The sequence below is a fragment of the Pseudochaenichthys georgianus genome, chromosome 16 (assembly GCF_902827115.2).
Source record: "Pseudochaenichthys georgianus chromosome 16, fPseGeo1.2, whole genome shotgun sequence".
In the NCBI taxonomy this organism is placed as follows: Eukaryota; Metazoa; Chordata; class Actinopteri; order Perciformes; family Channichthyidae; genus Pseudochaenichthys; species Pseudochaenichthys georgianus.
Window position 1 is genome coordinate 42,096,560 of NC_047518.2, and position 21,878 is coordinate 42,118,437.

The 21,878-nt window shown below is 40.4% G+C and overlaps 1 protein-coding gene and 1 pseudogene across 1 annotated transcript; one reads left to right on the forward strand and one right to left on the reverse strand.

Annotated features, from left to right (window-relative positions):
- Positions 1-215: 215 nt before the first annotated feature.
- LOC117460799 (fucolectin-2-like) lies at positions 216-6,846 on the forward strand. Its single transcript, XM_034102377.1, has 6 exons — positions 216-315; positions 1,050-1,125; positions 2,578-2,860; positions 5,037-5,185; positions 5,858-6,137; positions 6,614-6,846. The coding sequence occupies exons 2-6, from the start codon at positions 1,062-1,064 to the stop codon at positions 6,765-6,767; spliced, it is 930 nt and encodes a 309-aa protein (XP_033958268.1). The 5' UTR covers positions 216-315; positions 1,050-1,061; the 3' UTR covers positions 6,768-6,846.
- Positions 6,847-9,795: 2,949 nt separating this feature from the next.
- Positions 9,796-21,208, reverse strand: LOC117460802 (uncharacterized; annotated as a pseudogene).
- Between the last annotated feature and the right edge of the window lie 670 nt (positions 21,209-21,878).

Sequence of the window (21,878 nt, forward strand, 5' to 3'; positions counted from 1 at the left end):
ACATCAGTAGAAGAAGTTGCTGATCCCGGATCTTATTATCACGGTCTGCTTCTCGCCTTACGTGCTGCACCTCAGTACTTTTCCACTGACCCCGCCTCCACCTCACCCGACTAGACAGCCACACCCACACCGTCAGCTCACCTGGGCTCCTTGCTGCTTTTCATCTCCAATCAGCTAGTATATAAGCCTCTCCTGCACACTCACTCATTGCCAGATTGTTCTTTGAACTCAGGCAAGACTCTTCTGATTCCCGGGAAACCTGCCAGCCTTCTATCACTCACCTTGAGATCATCTTCCATCCCACAACTATACAGTGTGAGTACATATATACGAACTTCAACAAACTTGCTAATGCATGGTTTCACAAAATGCATTTTCCTTTGTTTTCACCACAACTAAAGTGAACGAGTGCAGTTGCCATATTTGTGTGTGTGTGGTCACTGAGGGCCCTCACATGCTCAAGGGCCCCTGGGCACGTGCCCAGTGTGCCCTGTGGTTAATCCGGCCTTGGCTGTAACATAAATATAGTGAAGTAAAAAGTACAACATTTCCCTGTGAGTTGTAGTGAAGTAGAAATATAGTGGCAATAAAATACTTTAGTAAAGTTCAAGTACCTCCAATTTGTAATTTACGTACTGTACTTGAGTAAATCTACTTAGTTATTTTCCACCCCTGAAGTTTTTATATTTTACAGACAGGTTACGAAAAATCATGTATTCTCAGAGAAGGAATATCAAAGTCAAGGATTTAACCGAGCTCTTCCCCATTGTTAATTATTTAAAAATAATATAATTTCTGCTTCTTCCTGAAAGGTCTTCATCACAAAGTATACATTCAAATTGCAGCTTTAATTTAATTAACAGTTGTATTAAATATGTTCAACTTTTACTTTTACTTCCCATTGGTCAAATACATAAGGGGCGGGCTCATGGTCTTAATGTTGAAATTCAATACACTTGGATCTGATTTTAATTTCTTAAATGATGGCTTTCAGAAATAACAAAGAAACATGTTTTATGTTAAATATGTTCTATTAATGACTATCCTAGGTCTCATCCAGAATGATGAAACTCAGTGTTTTCCTTCTCATGCTCCTCATGGAGACGTGCTCTGCCTCCACTTATCGTGAGTATGAATCATTTGTATATGACGTCTTCACTATAAAACATAACAGGGGAGTGAATGTAAGGCTGTCCGTGTCATGGTTTTGGATTTTTGTTTTCATTTTCCACCTTTTTTATTTTGAAATGTTTTCCTCCTTGTGTCTTGTCTGATTCCTGTCGTTAGTTTCCCCCCTGTGTCTGATTGTGCCTCATTGTGTTCACCTGCCAGCTGTGTCTTGTTCTGTGATTACCCTTCTGTGTATTTAATCTTGTCTTCCCCTGTGCTCCATGTCTGTTCGTGGTCATTTCATGTCCCTGTCACCTACGCTTGTCCGTGTCTCCTGCCTGTTTGCGTCCGGTCTGTCGTGCTCCCCGGTTTTGTTTCCCCGGTTCGTGCCTTCGGCTTTTTATAATATATATATATGCTTTTTTAAACTGCACTTGGGTCCCATTTTCCACACACCCTGAAAGTCCGTTAGCAAGAAAAGCAGGTTTATACAAAGTAAGTTTAATTGTCTAGTAGTTCAGAGGTTCCAAACCTTTTTCGTCTCGTTTACCTCTTGAGCTGCTCTCCATTCTATAAGAGCCCCCTCACTCATCTGTGATGATGCGCCTACATTTTTTCTTGTTAAACCCTTTTCTAGTTGTATTTAACCAAACTGCTCCTTATTTGATAAGTCACCCTTAATACAAATGTATTTAATCTTGACCTTTACACTTATTCTAGCAGTTTCAACATCTTTTGTTAAGACTAGAGCTTTTAAAGAGACACTCGACCTTGCTTGTCCTTCTTAAACTTTGATCGTTCTGGGGGAAGGACACCAAGCTTAATTCAATTGATTTAAAATGGTTTATTTTGTCCCTGTACCCCTGGTTGGGAACCACTGGTCTACTTTATATCTTTATCTCCAAAATCCTGTGGATTGTAGTTTTTCAGCAGTTATGTAATGCACAAAATATTGTAATCTCACTGCTCACATTAGATATGTTTTGCTGCTCCAATAACTAGTTATTGTTATTGTGGTAATACTGTTTAAATGTACTGTGAACACATCGCCACGTAAGAAATCATAGCAAAGCGACACAAACAAAAAAAGAAAACATATTCAATCTCCAATTCATCAACACGTGTTCAGCGTTTGGAAATAAAACACTGCATAGACATTAAAACACTGTTAAACATCTTTATAAAGTTGGCAACATGTGCATGCTGAGGCAACATGCTGCAAATTCAGAAAGCGTAACCCAGCTCACAATGGAATAGTTTTTAATGATCACCGTTCTAATATCAAGTCATAATTTACTTTCTGAGAAACTTGCAGCATTTCTCTGTTTGTAATTTGTGTTTTTTCTGTTTTCTTTAGTTGTTGTACGTTGAATATTCAGGACCAGTTCTCTGTTGGAACACTAGTGTAGCTTAAACCATTTTCCAATGTGTGTATTATAATTATATATTCAACTGTCTCTTTACTAGAAAACGTGGCGTTGCGTGGGAAAGCGACCCAGTCAGACCGTTATAACTACGTGTTTGGATCTGCCATCAGCGCTATTGATGGAAACCGTGACCATGACTTCCAATCTGGATCGTGCACCCACACTGAAGAAAGCAACCCCTGGTGGAGAGTGGACCTGCTGGAGACCTACATGGTCACCTCCGTCATCATCTCCAACAGAGGAGACTGCTGTCCAGAAAGTCTTGTGGGGGCACAGATCCACATCGGCAACTCTTTAGACAACAATGGTGCATCAAACCCAGTGTAAGACATTTCCTGCACACATTTTATTCATTTGTTTTGTGTAACTGTCTGAGCATTTTGTTTATATTCTTCTCTCCCCTGTTAATTGTTCACCACCAGTAGACAGAGGTATTAAGATGCTTTACTTGAGTACAAGTACAGATACCCTAGTTTAAAAATATGTAATAACAAGGAAAAGTCCTGCATTCAAAAGGTTTCTTAATTCCAGTGGCGAGCCGTGAGTTTTATAACTAGGCCCTCTGACCCCCACCCCTTCCCTCGAGTTATTACGTCACAGAGTATACTTCAGCGGAATATCAAAACAACGGCACAGGGTGCAAAACGCATCAATGAAAGCAACCCTCTACCACACAAAACAACACCTGTAAATAACCCTATTTGTGTTCTTTGAAATTGAAAAGGATAAGGATATTGCATTGTGTTTGTTACTTTCGTTGCAGTTGTATGTCTTAATTGTAATTTGGCATGCTTTTATTTTGAAGGAGAGTTAACGCTGTTGACAGGAAGTTGTTGTTGCTATGGAAACGAGAGAAGTTTCACAGCTGGTCGAACTTGTCATAAAGTCCGCGATAATAGCACCCACCCATTTAGAGGGAAGATATGATTGGTCAATTGTACTGTCTTATTACTATAGCTGGCCCTCTGTGAATTCATAGCTGGACGTCCAACAGCTCCTGTCTTCACAGACTCTCATAGACGAGCTTCTTTCATTTAACCATTCACATTCCAACATAAACTGAATGGGCAGATTCGAAGGATTTATTTCTTTGGAAATGTAATTTTAAAACAAGTTAATTTGGTAAAACTAATGAAAAAATATAACAAAAAAAATATATAATTTATTTTAATATTTTGTAGAATATCTTAGGCCCTCACAGAGGGCCTAGATGGCCCCGACGGCTCGCCACTGATGCAATCTTACTCCTTTTTGCAATAAGAGGGGCACCCACTGCGAGATATTAAAGACGATGCAAGTTTAACGCACTTCAGCATTGCCTATATGTTTGATAAGCAATGCAAATAAGTAAAATTACATGCTTGAAACATTTAGGAACAGTTTGTATGAGAATCTACTGGCAGAGGTGGGTAGTACATTTACAATTCAGAGATACTTGTACTTAACTTGACTATTTCCATTTAATTCTACTTTCTACTCCTATTCCAATACGGAAATAATGTCATTTTATTCCAGTACATTCATTAAACAGCTTTAGCTACTTTTAACTAAATGTATCTCAAACAATTAAACTAGGGGACCAACTCTTTACGTCACAAAACAGTCAAATCATATAAATACAATTACACTTGTAAAATGCATGAATATATCTAGAAATGTCACATACATATGTACATTTAATCATTAAGTAAATGTTGCTCATAATACTTTTAATTAAGCAATGGCGAGCCGTCAGGGCCCTCTGTGAGGGCCTAAGATATTCTACAAAATATTAAAATAAATTATATATTTTTTTTGTTATATTTTTTCATTAGTTTTACCAAATTAACTTGTTTTAAAATAACATTTCCAAAGAAATAAATCCTTCGAATCTGCCTATTCAGTTTCTGTTGGAATGTGAAGGGTTAAATGAAAGAAGCTCGTCTCTGTGAAGACAGGAGCTGTTGGATGTCCAGGCGGTCCAGCTATGAATTCACAGAGGGCCCAGCTATAGTAACTGAACGAGAGAGTAATGTCCAATGACGGTACAATTGACCAATCATTTCTTCCCTCTAAATGGGTGGGTGTTATTATCGCGGACCTTATGACAAGTTCCGCCCGCTGTGACACTTTTCTTGTTTCCATAGCAACAACAACTTCCTGTCAACAGCGTTAACTCGCCTTCAAAATAAAAGCATGCCAAATTACACTTAAGACATACAACCGCAACGAAAGTACAGTTCAATTTCAAAGAACACAAATAGGGTTATTTACAGGTCTTGATGGGTCTTTTGCACCCCGGGCCGTTGTTTTGACATTCCGCTGAAGTATACGCTGTGACATAATAACTTGAGGGTGGGGGTCAGAGGGCCTAAGTATAAAACTCACGGCTCGCCACTGGATTGTATAGAAGTCTATGATGAAATTACCAGTTACCTTTTTATCTAACTGTTGAAGCCTTGGGGATATAACATGTCATTCATATTCTTCTTTCTTTCTCACTTTTGGTCTTTCTTTTAGGGTTGGTACAATTTCTACAATCGAGGCATTGTACACTCTGACTTTCACTGATGGTGTGATGGGACGTTATGTGACTGTGCATATACCGGGTGATGGAAAGGTCCTTACCCTCTGTGAGGTTGAAGTCTACGGGTACCATGCCCCAACTGGTGAGGGTTTGGGATCTTACATAAATAATGTGTGATTTCCATCTAAACAAGGAACTGTCATGTCAGCCAAGTTGCTGAAAAGTTAACTGAATACAGAAGTGCCTTAAACCTGCATTCTTTCTAAAAGTATGATTGTGGAGAAGTCTATGAACATTTTTCCTGCAACTCACTTGATGTATTAACGCTGGAAAGAGTGTAACTATTAGTTTATGATCTTAATTGTTTTTTTCAAGTCTTCTTCAATCCAGCATTATGTTGAAGTTGTAAAATATGGTCCCATTAATAGGAACAAGAGAAAGTATGTACCAGCCTCTCATGTCACTTATGATTACTAAAACAGGTCTTATTTTATTTAAAGTTTAATTTGCCAAAACTGAGTGAAACATTTAGTTAAACTTAGTGCAGTTGTAGTTACATATAACTTTAACTATAGACTCAATATATGATAGACTATAATATTACTTTAATTCCTCTTTTCCAATAACAAATAACTTTATGGTAGTGATTTGTTTATATATGGTGGGGTTATCCCTTTTATGTCCTTCATCCTGACGGCAAATTAAATCAAATCTTTTGAGAGTCATGGTGAAACAGAATAATAAAAAACAATCTGCATCAGGAGTCATACATTTTATTGATTTAACCTAAAACTTTGTTGTTTTTTTGTTGCAGAAGAGAACCTGGCCATTCAAGGAAAAGCCGCCCAGTCATCAGTGCATGGGAATGCCCATGCATATAAGGCCATTGATGGGAATCGGGCCTCCAAGTGGGCTGAGGGTTCCTGCAGTCACACAGCCAAGGATTTGAACCCCTGGTGGAGGCTGGCTCTGCCCAAAACACACAAAGTGTTTTCTGTTAAGATAACCAACCGAGATTCATTACCTGAACGACTCGATGGAGCCGAGATCCGCATTGGAGATTCTCTTGTAAACAATGGTGCTGACAATCCCAGGTAACGTAGAGCCTGTCCTATTGCAATACTAATATTAGAAAGTCACTACATTGGTATTTTGTTGGAACACATTTGAGGATCAATTCAGTTTTTCTCTCAAGTTTACCTGGTGCTACATTTTGGATTAAAACTCCTTGTATTGCCAAGAAATAGGATTGAAGCGGAATACCCTTCATTTATGAATGATTCCTCCAATGTGATCTGATCACAGAAATGGACAAATACCAAGGATGCCAAATTAAAGGCCTGATGACTGATTCTGTGACATGATTTGAAAACTTTTATTTAAACATTACTGAAATATAAATATTGTTCATTATCAAGCCCTAATTAAAATATCTGCAACCAACATTCTAACCAAGTAAAGTGTAGAAACCTAATGACTCTTTGTGTGCATGTTGAACTTAAAATGAAAAGCCTATTACTTCAGTAAACCCTTCCTGAGGTTAACGTACTGATTTCTGCTTCTTCTACAGGTTTGCTGTAATCACCAGCATCCCGGCAGGTGAAACTGTTGAGTTTCATGATGACAACGGGTTGGACGGCCGCTATGTTTACATAGGTGTCCCTGGAAGAGAGGAGTTCCTGACCCTCTGTGAGGTGGAGGTGGTTGGCGCTGCACTGGATTAGCATTCAATGTAATGGATTTGCAAAGATGCTGTAATGTGTAAACAAAGCATCCAAAATAAAATGTGCATCTCAAATATCATTGTTTGCATGACGTCAAGATTTACTGGTGGATTGCAACAAAAGTCTTCCTTGACTTTTGCTTTTACACAGGACTTGTACACCTTTTGGGAATGTAAGACTAGTGAAAGTAATGGTTCTGAAGGCAAGTTTTTTTTAATTTTTTTAAATGCAGACAAAATAGACAAATATTATAAAAGCCATCTGAAAGCTTTCTTACCCAAAGTTAGATCGGAAGATCAATCCCCATCGTGTCTGTAAGAGGGGTATCTTTATCAGTTGTCTGTCAGCTAGCTGTCAGCTGTCTATCCCATAGCTGGGAGAGGGATACCTAAGTGAGGGCATTGGTAAATCTCGGGAAGAAAGCAATAAAACCTATTTCATTAAATATTGAATGGTTATTAATGTGCCACGGAGAAGGAACTAACGACTGCTACCATTTACATGAAATCTACTGCTATAAAAAGGTTGAGGTGACTTTTACAAAACCTAACTGATAGCTTTTGATCACTACCCGTGACGGCAACCCAAATACACAGCTTTAAAAACAAGATTTCCTTTGGCAAAAAAATGCAATAAGAAAGAAAGAGAACCTTGTTTAGGCCATACAGTTGTAGTATTTTACAAAATGTTTGGGTATTTATAAAAAAGTTCTGACTGGGCACAGTAACGCAGTATGCCTGGTAACGCATCAGAAAAAACAATAATTCTAGGTGGTGACTTCAACGCACCTGGTATAGTTTGGGAAAATGAACAACCAGGGACAAACAACATAGCTCTAAACCAACATGTTTTAGACATAGTCAAAGAATACTCACTAACACAAGTACAACTCGAGCCTACTCGAAAACAGAACATATTAGACTTGATATTCACTTCAAATCAAACGCTCGTGCAAAATGTGCAAACAATACCAGGCATATCAGATCACTGTGCTGTCATGATGGACTCTAGTATACTTCCTGTATAAACAAAGAAAGCCCAGAGAAAAATGTACAAATTTTCATTAGCAGACTGGGAAGCCATCTATTCAGTTGGATAAGCATATCCCGACCAAGTTCACTACCACACGGCACACCCTGCCCTGGTTCACTCACTGCATGAAACGCCAAATAAAAAATAAAAATAAGTTGTACAAAGCCAAGCGATCAGGCAAAACTCGTGATTGGGAAAACTTCCGCAACCAAAATAAACATGTTCAAAATAACCTTCGCAGTGCACACTGGGACTATATTGAAAACACACTCACCCAGAGTCTTGCTGAAAACAATACCAGACTATTCTGGAAATATGTCAGAGTGTGGAGCGGACAACATTGGAGTCTCCCCTATTAGAGAGGGTGAATACCTCTACAGTAGCAGAAAAGACAAGGCTGAACTCATCAACAAACAATTTAAATCTGTATTTACTAAGGAAGATGGTAGCCAGCCCTCTATATCAGGAGATCCAGCCCCGCAGATAGAAGACCTGATCATCACGACTGAAGGAGTGACCAAACTACTGGCAAATATTAAGATCAACAAGGCTAGCAGCCCAGATGGTCTACCCAATCGTATACTAAAAATGCTGGCCCCCCAAATAGGCCCACTGCTCAAGTGCGTATTCACGCAGCCACTGCAAACAGGAAATCTACCCGATGACTGGCTATAGGAAAACGTTACGCCTATATTCAAGAAAGGGGACCGGCACACCGCCGCAAATTACAGACCAGTTTCCCTGACAGTAGTATGTTGTAAACTCCTGGAACACATCATTTGCAAACACCTGTTGAATCACCTGGAAAGGCATAATGTCCTCACCCCGTTCCAGCATGGATTTCGACAAAACCATTCATGTGAAACTCAACTCCTAGTCACAATGCATGACCTGGCAAAATATCATGACCAGAAATTGCAAGTCGATGTGGCAATCCTTGATTTCTCAAAGGCCTTTGACACGGTTCCACATAAGCGCCTGTTGCTAAAGCTGGCCCACATGGGTATAACCGGCCCAATACTTGATTGGACCACAACCTTTCTCATGCAAAGAAGCCAACAAGTAGTCGTAGAAGGGGTGAAATCAAGTACAGTTCACGTTGACTCTGGTGTCCCAGAAGGGTCCATTGCTTTTCTTATGATACATTAATGACCTGCTGTCACATGTAGCATCTACAGTGCGGTTATTTGCAGATGACTGCCTGCTCTACAGGCCTATTCAAAATGGATGTGACCAAGAAGACCTACAGGGTGACCTGACTAGACTTCTGCATACATGGAGAAACATGTGAGTGTTCATACAGAGTTTAAGTTGGAAACCTTTACCTATTGAGTCAAATGTTACTCGAATCACAGGGTTGCACAACCAAAGCAGTTATAGTCCATTTATTCTACGTAAGAAAAACAAGACAAAACAGAAAACATACAGTAGTTCAGTTTATGCATTTGCATCTGGAGAAATGTAAACTGCAGCAAGAAAATCAATTAAGCTATGTAGAATATTTGTATATGCCAGAAGTGTTTTATTTAAAAGACAACAACAAACAAAGCATCGTATTTCTGCCACATCATTTTATTTCTGAAACTTGTTGAGTATAAAAAAGGAAAATACATATTATACACACATACAATAAAAATATAAAAGCATTAAAAACGTTTTTAATTGTCCACACTGATTACTGACATGACTCAGTGAAACTGAATGATCTTAATGAATTGTTACATGATTAAAATGTCCCCATTAGGGTCTGACTTGATTGCTTCTCCACAAAATGCCATATATCTTATAAATGAGACAGTTGAAATGCACGATAAAAAAGCAGAATGGAAAGACATTATCCTGTTATTGTTCATATAAGCACCTCGGGTATACAAAGCTCGAACTCCCATCCATCTGCAGCTAGCAAGTGAAGGTTGAGCTCTGATTGCAACACAAGTCTGTACAAGAGCATCAGCTGAATCAAAGGTCATTGATAACGTTTTGAACCGATTCAGCCCTAATCCAGCCTGGAGCCGTACACCTCCACCTCACAGAGTGTCAGGTACTCGCTTCTTCAAGGAATGACGATGCTGACGTAGCGACCGTCCATCCCGTTACACTGGAAGGTTTCCGTGAAACTTCCAGGGATGCTTGAGATCACAGCACACCTAGCAGAAGAATACATTTGTTTGTTAACTAATTGAAAGATAATTTGAAAGAATGAAAACGTTTACGGTACAAATCAAATAAAGTTTTATTTATATAGCACATTTATAAACGATTTTTGGTCGAGCCACAGTGCTGTACATATTGTAATAACAATAGCCTACAGTAGAGACACTTTACAGCAAATACAACAGCACAGATTGTTCAGAAAATCAGTATGAGAAAAATGACACCCTCTATCCGTAGACCCTCACATCGTAAAAGGAAAAACTTCCAGAGAAAACCCACAGTTTAAAGGGAAAAAATGGGAGAAACCTCAGGGAGAGCAGCAGAGGAGGGATCCCTCTCCCAGGACGGACAGACGTGCAATAGATGCTCTGTGTAAATCGAAGAGATAATACATTTTACAGCATATAGACCGAATGTTAGGAAATGCATGTGTCTGTAATAAGAAGATGAATCTACGAAGATGTCAACTACAATCCTGTGGGAGCCTTCAGGGAAGCAGCATGACGAGACCCAGGCAGTACCGCAGAGACAGGTTTAGCCACGACCCGAAGTCCACAACTTAATCCAGAACTCAGGATAGAGGATCCAGGACACAGGACCAAAGCAAGAAGATCAGCCTCGACTCCGGATCCCGGCATAGATATAGACACAAAACAAGAAAAAAATGTGGCTGGGTTAATCGGAACAAGATAGGGGTGTAACGGTTCACAGAAGTCACGGTTTGGTTCATACCTTGGTTTGGGGGTCACGGTTCGGTACGGGTTCGGTACAACAACAAAAAGTCCCAAATGCATAATTTGTTTTGCTGTTATTTATTTTTGGAATCATTAACTGTATTAAAGTTAAAAACAAACCACAAACAGTAACACACACTCAGATGGCCATATTATTTATATTTGCTAATGTCAAACAAAAAGGTTAAATAAGCTGTACAACTAAAAAGAATGTCTTGAAAATATTAAAATAAATAATAACAAAGTGTTTCAATCACAATCAATAAAAGGCAATACAGAACTGTATAACATCTCCTGATGTCAAAATATAAAATAAATACAATGATAAACATAAAACAAAATAAAATCTGTACCTTTAGGAGCAATGTCTAACATGTGTAATTTACTTGTGAGTGTGTGAGGCCATTATGCCTAAATAAAGGTACTCAAGCTTTACTCTATTTTCAAGTTTTTCTTCAAAAAGATGCATTTGTCTACGTTGTCAGTAGTGAGGGCAGATCCGTTGGCAGTAATTAGGTCACCTGCCGTCGAGAAAACCCTCTCGCTGGGGACTGAGACTGACTCGGATGTGATTGAGCATGTTTGATGTGTTTCCACTAGCATACCGCACCGCTGTCGAACAACGCCGACACACCGTCCTCGTCTGGTCCACAACTCGCTGTTGTAGTCCACAGGGAACCCGAAATGTTCCCACACACCTGATTTAAAAGAAGCAGGTGGGTCTTCTAGCTCCTGTGTGTCGTGTGAACCAAGCCCCCAGGAAGTGCGCCGGACTCAGATGAAAATATGTGTGCTGGCCAAACGGCGGTACTACACTTCCGTTTGGTTGCCAGGCCCGGAAACACTTTTTCCCATTGACTTACATGGGGAAAGAGTGGTCTGTAAATCGTTGGATAATTTTTTTTAAACTAAATAAACTACCCAGTATGAACACTTGTATAGCCCTTATTAAAAACATTCGTTCCTCAAGTTGTAATAATGTGCTAATTACGTTATTCTGAGAGTTATTTCCCTATTATGAACGTGCATCTAACTCACGGGACTGCGCCGGCCGGCACGTTCATGTTGCGTGTCCCGACCAATCAGGGCACACTGTGCTTACAGGAAGGGTGGGGGCTGGAGCTATTGGAGCTACAGCGAGCCGTTAAAGACAGAGAGTGAAATTCATTGAATACAATACACGTAGTTTACAGAGATGCTGTTTGAAAAACCAATGTGAGTTGCGTTTATCTTTACCCATGGATGCACAATAAGAACGGACCCATATCGTCTTACTGCCATCCCACGGAGCTGTAATAATGGATATATTGCACATGTTTGCTATAATTCATTATCATACTACATGGGCTGTATGATTAAATCTTGTACCGTAAATGTTGTATTAAATAAAGTTAATATTACTTATTATTATAAGTATATATATATATATATATTAGTGCTGTCAAAATTATCGCGTTAACGGCGGTAATTAATTTTTTGAATTAATTGCGTTAAAATATTTAACGCATTTAACGCATGTGCAGAATGGCCCGCCCCATACGTGCCACAAGTGGCAGCGCCAGGGTATGGCTGGGGTAGGCTACACCCATACCAAGAAATGGCTTAGCCCCACCATGAAAAATGATGTTAAAGTAAGCAAAATAAAGTCTGCCAACTCGCGCGGAGTAAATTGCACAGACAGCAGTTAGTAAGATTGATTTCAGTAGCCACGGTTTTGAAAACTTTTGTCACGTAGTGATCATCTTCTCAATAGAACATCTTTGATAACGGCGTGGTGTTGTTGCAGGAAGTCCCGACGGAGAATACTCTTGCTGTAGTACAGGGCAGAGCCATATAATAGTAATAATATGGCTCTGGTACAGGGGTGCACATAACTGGTACGCAGGTCATGTGCGTAATCTGAAATGTGTACCGTCACTTGTGTCACAAAGCGCATTGGCGTACCGACGTACTTGTGAAGCTTTTCCAGAAGGCGGTTAGATCACCGGACGACAGAGTCGGTCTCCGTGTGCACAGACAGGGCTGCTGTTAACGTCGGTCTGTACAACGGAACTGTGCCAAAACTACGCCAACCGGCTGCGGAGGGAGACTCCCCCCATCACTGGAGAACTGCGCTAAAACAGCTGATCACAACGTTCACGCTCTGTGGTCACGAAGTACTCCACTAGGCGCCGCCCCCCTCTGTCGACTTTCCTGAAGTACTCCCCCGTTGATAGAAATCAACACGTAATGAATTAAGACCCCACGGTTTGATGATTGATAGGTGTGTGGGTTGTCTTTCATTTTGACATGCAGAAAAATGTTATAATAAACATACATACTGTATGTTAAATGGATATATCCGCCTGCTTTAATTTATCTTTCCATTCCCACAACAATATACATAAATAAATGGCATATTTTGGACATAGTTCGAATGGTGATTAATCATGATTAATTAATTTTTAAGCTGTGATTAATCTGATTAAAAATTGTAGTCGTTTGACAGCCCTAATATATATATATATATATATATATATATATACACAGTGCAATCATTGTTTCATGCTAAATGAAGCTCTGTTGCTTGGATATCACTAGATCCTGTTACAGCGTAATATAAGTACATAACGATTGATATGCACATTAGCATAATGACTAGCTAGCTGCTAACTGCCGCCTCGTTAATATCAAATCCATCATAATAACAAATCATTACCATGCTGTCATGAACGTGCGGTGCTGTTACGTGTACGCAAATTGACGTGCTTGATGTGAACGAGCATTTTGGTTAAAGTTGCGCATGCGCTATGAGCGCACATACAGGTACTTCTCAGGCATGCCGGGTAATCTGTGACGTTTCGCTCTCTCAAAAGTTTGGCCATTTTATCATCATGGTGTGAACTCGCCATAGCTACTAACTTTTCTTCTTCATGTATTGTGTTCGTTTTGTTGTGTTTTGTTCTTGTTCTTCATTTGTTCTTTACGGACGGCTGGATTTTAGGCGCAATACCGCCCCTGGATTATATATAGTGTAATACTGCCCTGAGTGACAGACTTTTTTCCCACTCGTAAAAAAAAGCGTATTGTATTCGCCGTGTGACTGACTACATGTGCCGAACCGTGACGTCCGACCCGTGACGTTACGGGACGAATACGGATACCGTTACACCCCTAGAACAAGAGAATACACAGACAGACAGACAGACAGACGGAAGAACAAGCACTCCCTTAGAATAGGTTGAGGGCAAAGGGTAGCAAGTAAGAGAGTAAGAAACATAGGTGGAGAGGCACACTCAAGGAACAAGGTCCCCACTGGAGCCTTAGTTGGAAATTGATGAGAGATAGGGAGGTACGCTGTATCTACGAATCGTAACACTCCCCGGCCTGTCTAAGCCACTCTGCAAACCATTTCCCTCTAATAAAACTCGAGAGGTTAGAGAGGGAAAAGGTCCTGGATAAAAGTTATTCTTGATAAGAGAAGCCTAGAAGGCCAGAGTGAAAAAGTGAGTTTTACGTGTAGATTTAAAAACCCCCAGGGTCTGGGCAGACCTCACATGGAGGGGCAGAGTGTTCCAGAGCCTAGGGCCCGCTGCTGCGAATGCTCGGTGCCCTCGGGTTTTGAGCCTAGTCTTGGGCACTACCAGCAGCAGCTGGTCAGCCGACCTTAAGGCTCTGCCTGGGGTGTAGCGATGGAGGAGTTTGGCTACATAGGCCGGAGCCAGCTCATTTAGGGCTTTGAAAACAAATAAAAGGATTTTAAAAATCTATTCTGAACCGAACTGGAAGCCAGTGCAATGAGGCCAGAATTGGGGTGATATGGTCGCGCTTTTTATGGCCAGTTAAAAGAGTGTAGCTGCGTTCTGCACTAGCTGCAGGCGTCTAATGGAGGCCTGGTCCATACCCACATGCAGAGCATTGCAGTAATCCAGTCTCGTGGTAACAAAGGTGTTAATAACCCTTTCCAGGTCCTCAAAAGATAAAAATGACTTGGTCTTAGCCAATAGTCGTATTTTTAAAAAGCAGGTCTTGACTACGGTGCTGACCTGCTTATCAAATTTAAAAGCGCTATTGAAAGTCACTCCAAGGTTCATGACAGAGGGGAGGATATTTGTATTGGGGGAGCCCAGAATATCAACCGGAGAGGCTGGAGGTCGGGGTCCAAAAAAGATGACCTCGGTCTTGCTCTCGTTGAGGGTGAGGAAGTTTTGGCTCAGCCAGGATTGAATCTCTGTTAAGCAGTCCATCAACTGCTGTAGTGAGTTGGCATTTTGATTGAGAGGCAGATAGATCTGTACATCGTCAGCGTAACAAAGGAAGGGTATATTATGTTTTGTGAGAATTGAACCTAGTACAGTATGTACAGTAGAAAGAGGATGGGGCCCAGAATCGAGCCTTGGGGAACCCCACAGGTAAGAGGGGCTTTGGCAGAAGAGAAGGCACCCAACTGCACTGAGAGGCTACGGTCTGTCAGGTAGGACCTGAACCATGTCAGGGCAGAGCCTGTGATGCCTGCGGACTGTTCAAGCCGCGACAACAGGATGCTATGGTCCACAGTGTTGAATGCAGCAGTCAGGTCTAACAGCACCAGGACAGCTGGGCAACCTGAGTCGGCGGTTAGGAGCAGATCATTCAAAACTCTTAAAAGGGCAGTTTCAGTACTATGCATGGGTTTGAAGCCAGATTGAAAATCATTTCATAGAAATTAGTTACTTAACTATTGCCAAATCAATATATTGTTGTATTATGGAGCAAATATTGGTTGTTCAAAACAAGACCAACAACAGATATTCATCAAATCCAAACTTTAAGCCACAGTAGTTATACAATTAAAGGACTGTGAACTCCATGGGATTGTTGTTGCCATTGTTTTCAAGAGAATCTCCCATTTTGATCTCAGCTCCATTAAGTCGTTGTGGGACAGAACCTATGTGTGTTGGTTATGTTAACAGAATTTATTTTGTGGGTTTTGCCGAGGTCCAGTCGCCACCAGGGGTTAAAGTCGGACTTTGGCTGAAGTCGAATAGTCCATTTAGCTTAGGAACCTTCCTAAAGGAGTGAAATGACCCGGAAGTCGCTCAGTGGCAGCCATGATAAGTGCCGTTCGAATTCTCTAGAATGATGAGAATGATAGGAAAGGAGGTTTCAAACTTCTTTTATAACCTCCTTTAGCTTAGGAACCACTGGACCTCCCTAACCGACAGGAGAAGCGAAAATGCTGCCCCACAATGCCTTGCAGCCGCAGCATTTGCCGTCACTCAACAGTCGGCCGTTCACGGAAACAACCGATTATGACCGAGAAATTATATCATGAAAGTTACGGTGCTTATTAAGCATTTTAAAACATAGGTGGTAAGTTGCCAAAGTGCTTTGTTTTGAACGTTCATCAGTATTATAATCAAAAAGAGAAATATGAACGTTAGTTTTCACTGAAATTATCAAATAAAGTCAACATTTCACAGTCTTTACTGAGCTGTGTGGAGTTTGTTCAACTTTTAAAAGATGTTTGAATGGTGATATACACAGTGATAGATGGTAAGGACTAACGTTTATAATAAATACATTTGTATTGATTTTAAGATCTTTAGTTCATACAATCATACGTAGGCCTATTGGGATCATTTGTATTAATGTGGACCGGAGGGAGAGGGGGACGAGCAGAAGTTTCACTTTCCTTTTGTATTTCAATTCCAACTTTGGTCCTGAAGAATATGTTTCTCTGTTGTCCACGTTCATAAAGCAAAGCAGCAGCATCAGAGCACGGTGCAGAGTCTCTAGATGAGTTCACAGTAGTCCCTCGTTCTTATTAAACATCCATGTTGTAGTCCGCTGTATAGAAAACTGTGGTTTCCATGGTTTCCCCACAGCAGCAGACGCACACAATGACGTCCGCTGGCGCATCATAAACATGTCGGATAGTGAAAGTGCATTCGGATTTTCTAAAGTACCGCAGTCTCTTCTCCTAAGTCCTTTTGAATTCTCCTATCCACTATCCCTTAACCCCGTGACGTTTCACTCAGAGGTCAAGGAATAGACGATAGGGTTAGAACTTAGGAGCTGATTTTTAAACTATCCGACTGCAGCCTTTGTGTGGGTACAAGAAACCTGGCCCCAGGCACTTGCAGGATTTCCGTCAATGGCATTGTAAGCAATGCTTTCAAAATTATACAGTGATGACTGTGAGGCTTTTCCTTGGAGTGCCAGGTTCTCTCCTGCAAACAGAACACATTTTCAAACATCAGCATTGATAAATAGTTTACATGATGCTCTGCATTTAGCCTTTGTTGTTCATTCAAGTTAATGGAGATGTTACTCTGGTGTGATTACAGCTGTATACAAACATGAGGATGGATAGATGAGGATTTATCACCCTGAAAATAAAGTATTAAGTGGCTTTGTTTTCAATTCTCAACAGTTGGAGCACGGTACCCGTAGACTTCCACCTCACAGAGTATAAGGACTCTTCTTGAACCAGGTAGGGCAACCATCACGTATCGTCCCTCTACAAGTTTGGTAAAAGTCATTTTTAAAGACCTGCCTGCAGGGATATGAGAAATCACACCAACCCTAAAAGAAAGGAAAAGGAGGAAATACATAAAGTTGAAATAACTGCAGTGTAGCGTAGGTCTTATCCATGAACGAATAAATTAAACTTGGGCGCCAGACAGAGGAATATTTAATATAGCCATCTGTAAAACAACTGATATCCTTAGACATGCAGAAACAGAGGGATAGCCCAGTGACCTAGCTATTGAAGTTTACAAAGGAAAAATAATCATCAACCAATTCACTTTCAACATAAAATGTCTGTATTTTTTAACTCCAAATAATAATCAGGACATTAAACAAACTCATGTCACATACCATTTACCAGAAACACTTAAATCCAATAGATACACAAACAAATCAAGAGGTATTTTTTGTCCTTTGTCACTCATTTTAAGAGTGTAGTTCAAGGGATAAGGATGTGTGAAAGTAAAGTTGTAAAGTTCTGTTTTTCCAGTCCAGAGTGTGGTGTGTGTGTAGAGTGCAAGAGGAGGAGAAATGATATTGGTGTAGTGAGAATAACTTATCTGAGGGTGACAGGGCCAGACTAGATCACTGGATTGCAGGTTTTAACTGGGAAGGGGAAAGTAGTGATGTTACGTATTGCGCCGAGGCTTCGGAGCGTGTGTCAAGTAATCCCCGAAGCTTTTTGTGAAGCATGTATCAAGGCTTGTATTGTTTTGGGCCAGTGACGTCATCGATGACAAACGAAGCCTCGCTGCCTGTCGATACCACGTGACTGCTTCACAAAGAGATTCAGATCGGTTGAACCACAACGCTCATAATACCCATGGATGTATAATAAGAACCATATTACCCCTCCTGTACCTGGGCCTGGTGACACGATGGAATCAAGAGAGCTCAGACCCTAACTTATAGAGGTCAGAACATGTCATAAGTATAAATAGATACAAGCATAAATAAATGTAGGAATAAAAACATCAATAAATACAGGAATACATATGTTGCAGTGTTTTCAGGGACATTCAGTGTGTGTGCTGTGGCTCAGCTGGAAAGCAGTTGACTTGTGACCGCAGGGTCCCTGGTTCAACGACTGAACAATACGTATTTGTTGTTGTTTATAAAAGGTACAGCTAAATTAGATAATGTAGTTAATAAATGTATTCTTTGATATGGTTTAGCCCAGGGATCACCAACTACATTTGTCCAAGGGCCGAAATGTAACCAATAGACACTATCGCGGGCCAGCGATTTTTATATAGCCCAGAATTGTATAAATAGTATTCAGATTACTTTTGGAATACTTTCTTTTTCCATAACAGATGGTATGTGTTGGGGAACAGGAGACACGTATTTTACTGTTCTCATGGCTTATCAAGAACTCACACATCTTGGTGTCATTCTGGACAGCTCTCTCATCTGCACCCACATAAAAAACATCACCCGGACTGCATTCTTTGTACTGTCTTAAAACCTTTCCTTGTAATATGTTATGAGTTGTAAGGTGTCCTTGGTGCTTTGAAAGGCGCCCTAAATAGAATGAATCATCATTATTATTTATTATCTGAAACGATGGAATAACTTTTTAAACTGTTTCCAGTCACTTGCCCCATGCATTCAGCAGCAACAGGCCGTTCACTTTGATTTCATCCCGTTATGAAATGTCATCATCTCGACAATAAAGAAATGCTACATAAACGTTATCTTGCACATTTTATCTAACCATCTCCGTTTCTAACTTTCAATATATTTAAAAAGAGATCTCTCTCTCTCACCTGCGTGCGGGGGCGGGGCCTCACAGACACGCTGCATCTCTCTCGCTCACAGACACGCTGCAGCGCTGTGCAGTGTGCACACAGTCCTGCCGGTAATGAATATTACATTTTGTGAGGAAACTTTTCCACCAATAATTCCAAAATGTATTCACTTCAGGTTTACGAAAGTAACTGTAATCAGATTACTCGTTTTTCAAATGTAACGCCAGCTGAATACAGTTAGCCTACTTGATTTTTGTATTCTGATTACGTAACGCCGTTATGTTTTCCGTTACAACCCAACCCTGCTTCTAGGCTACTGTCCCGCAGCTCCAGCCTCTCTGTTGGACTCTGTCGCAGCGGGGCCACTGCTGTGGTGCAGAGCGCATTAACCAGACTCTTCACAACGAAGGATCAGTAACCACTCCGCCAACGCCACAGTCACCCCCGTCGTGCGGGCCGGATGAGAATGGCTGGCGGGCCGGATGTGGCCCGCGGGCCGCCAGTTGGTGGTCACTGGTTTAGCCTTTCTCAGGCTACAACATGGTTAAGTTTATGAATATTATTAAGGAATACAAATCCCTCTTTGCAATGTTTACCAGCCTCCTTAGGCGTTTCAATCACAATCATTAAACTGGAATAAATACAATATTGTTTACATGAAAATATGATTTAATGTTCTAAGGCTTTGGGGACTCGGTATGAGATTAGAGCACACTGTTGAGATGTCCAATCTGCCTGTTTTACACACTTTGACCAACAGGGGGTTTGTGTTCAAATGAAGCCCATGATGAAGCCTCATGAGATGAACCCTTTTGTGAACCAATTGGCTGGAAAGCTTCAAAGCTTCATAATAAGGCTTCATCTCGCCATCACTAGGGGAAATTTCAAACGTTTCCCCAACAGCTCCTGGGTTCAGTGGTAAAAACTCCCAAAAATAGCCTGATTCATCTGATGAAGTCCTCAAGAATCCACTTTCCTCCTTGTTAGATTCCGACTTCCTCTTGCTTCTTTCTCCTCCCTTCGAATGACATGCTGTCCACTTTTTAACAGCACACAGGTGCCAATCTCAGGGGTGCTTGATTAGCCACTCCCCTTTTTCTCAGGGAATCTGTAGGTGTGTTTACTTTCTCCCTGTCCTGCTACAGCAGTACTTGAACGGTAGCAATACAGAGTCATACATTATTCTAACACTTTCTGAAGACATTCTTTTCGACAGCGAATTAATCACGATCTGGATGCTGCTCAATTATTTCCTGGGGTTAACCTTGTAATGAAGAAATCATTGCAGCCACTCACACTGGGTTTGCCGCGACATTGTCTTGCAAAGAGTTGCCGATGTGAACCTCTGCCCCGTTGAGCCTTTCTGCACAGCAGCCTGCTCTGTTGGTGATGATGATGGAGGTGACGATGTAGGACTCCAGCAGGTCCACTCTCCACCAGGGGTTGGTCTGCCAACCAGTAGCATGAACCAGCAAGATAGTCTGGATTACGCCCTGACTGGCTTGCTTTTCCACGCAAGGCCACATTTTCTGTGAATGAGACATTTTAAATAAATAAATATTTGGTGGATGGGAAAAAAAATGTAATCAATGAACATGAAAGAAAACGTTGGCCGCTTGAGGGCAGCCAACACAAGTTGTGAACAGAACATCGACATATCAACTCTTTTTTTAGTTCATTGGGTAAAGTTTTTTGCAATCAGTCACTAATTTATACACGAATAGCATCCCATTCAACAGCACTGGATATTTTATTGACACGATGTCGTGAAATTATCCACAACACACACAAGTTTTGATTGGTCAATTGTTGTCTGATAGAGCTTTTCAACAATAATGTTTCTTTATGCCTCCATTAAAAATATGTAATCTACAAACATGCATTTTCTTTTTCAAACAATTACCTTATTTACCAAGGGGTCAGTTAACTGCTGTATGTTTCCTCTGGAGACTTCATGTTTCCTTATCACATTAGTAGGCCTACTGCACCATGTTTGTCTCCAAGGTAGTTGTGATGTCGCAAAATCACCTCATACTTGCAGGATTTACAATCTGAGGTTCTTTTCTGATTGTAAAAACAGCCTTCTAGTGTCAAACTCTGCACACACATCATTCTGCCTTAACATCCAAGTGGTGTCACAAAATACAAACCACATGTTAACCACTTCATTGTTTTATAACAAAGACACCATAGATAAAGCCAGATCCTACTTACGGTAGGTGTAAGCCGAACACGTGCCCAACAGGAGCAGCAGAGGCAGAACTGAACTGTGCGTCATTGCTCTTGATGAGACACACGATCGAGTCAAATCCTGAAGAAACGAACATTGTCATCATTATTACTTTATGCAATTCATCTCAGAAACAACAGTCATGTTCCAGAAGTTAACTATAACTATAGGAATTAATAACTGTTGATCAATAGGATCATTATATGTACTTTAGCACAGAGTAAACAACCCTCAGAACTATATATCTAAAATAGTGCTGTCAATTCATTCACAATATTACAATAATAATCTGATTAATTATGATTACTCACAACTAAATAAATGCTAGTTGTTCCTTGTCTTCTGGGAGAGATAATATACATAGGTGGTGTTGTTGAAAAGAAATGGATAACAAATTAGTAAGACTAACTTTATTATAACATCTTAGCTTAGTTTTAAAGATTATTGACTTATTTGCACACTGATAAACTGAAACGTTGACTTTAATTAAATATATCATGTAAACAAATCTCACATAGCTGTATTAGGTTTAAAGAAATAATATCAAGTTTAAATAAAAAACATTAGGTTCAACTTAATATTATTGATTTCAACTAACCTAATACAGCAATGTGAACTTTGTTGACATAATGCATTTAATTCAAGTCAACGTTTCAGTTTTTTCAGGTCATGATGTCTGGAAATGTTCCCACACATAAAGCCTAATCAAAGCCGCTGT

Bases quoted from the DNA above. Each gene is read 5' to 3' on its own strand.
- LOC117460799 (XM_034102377.1), top strand. From the start codon at position 1,062: ATGATGAAACTCAGTGTTTTCCTTCTCATGCTCCTCATGGAGACGTGC. The intron at 5,186-5,857 runs GTGAGGGTTTGG...TTTTTGTTGCAG, and splicing joins CGGGTACCATGCCCCAACTG to AAGAGAACCTGGCCATTCAA. The intron at 6,138-6,613 runs GTAACGTAGAGC...CTTCTTCTACAG, and splicing joins AATGGTGCTGACAATCCCAG to GTTTGCTGTAATCACCAGCA.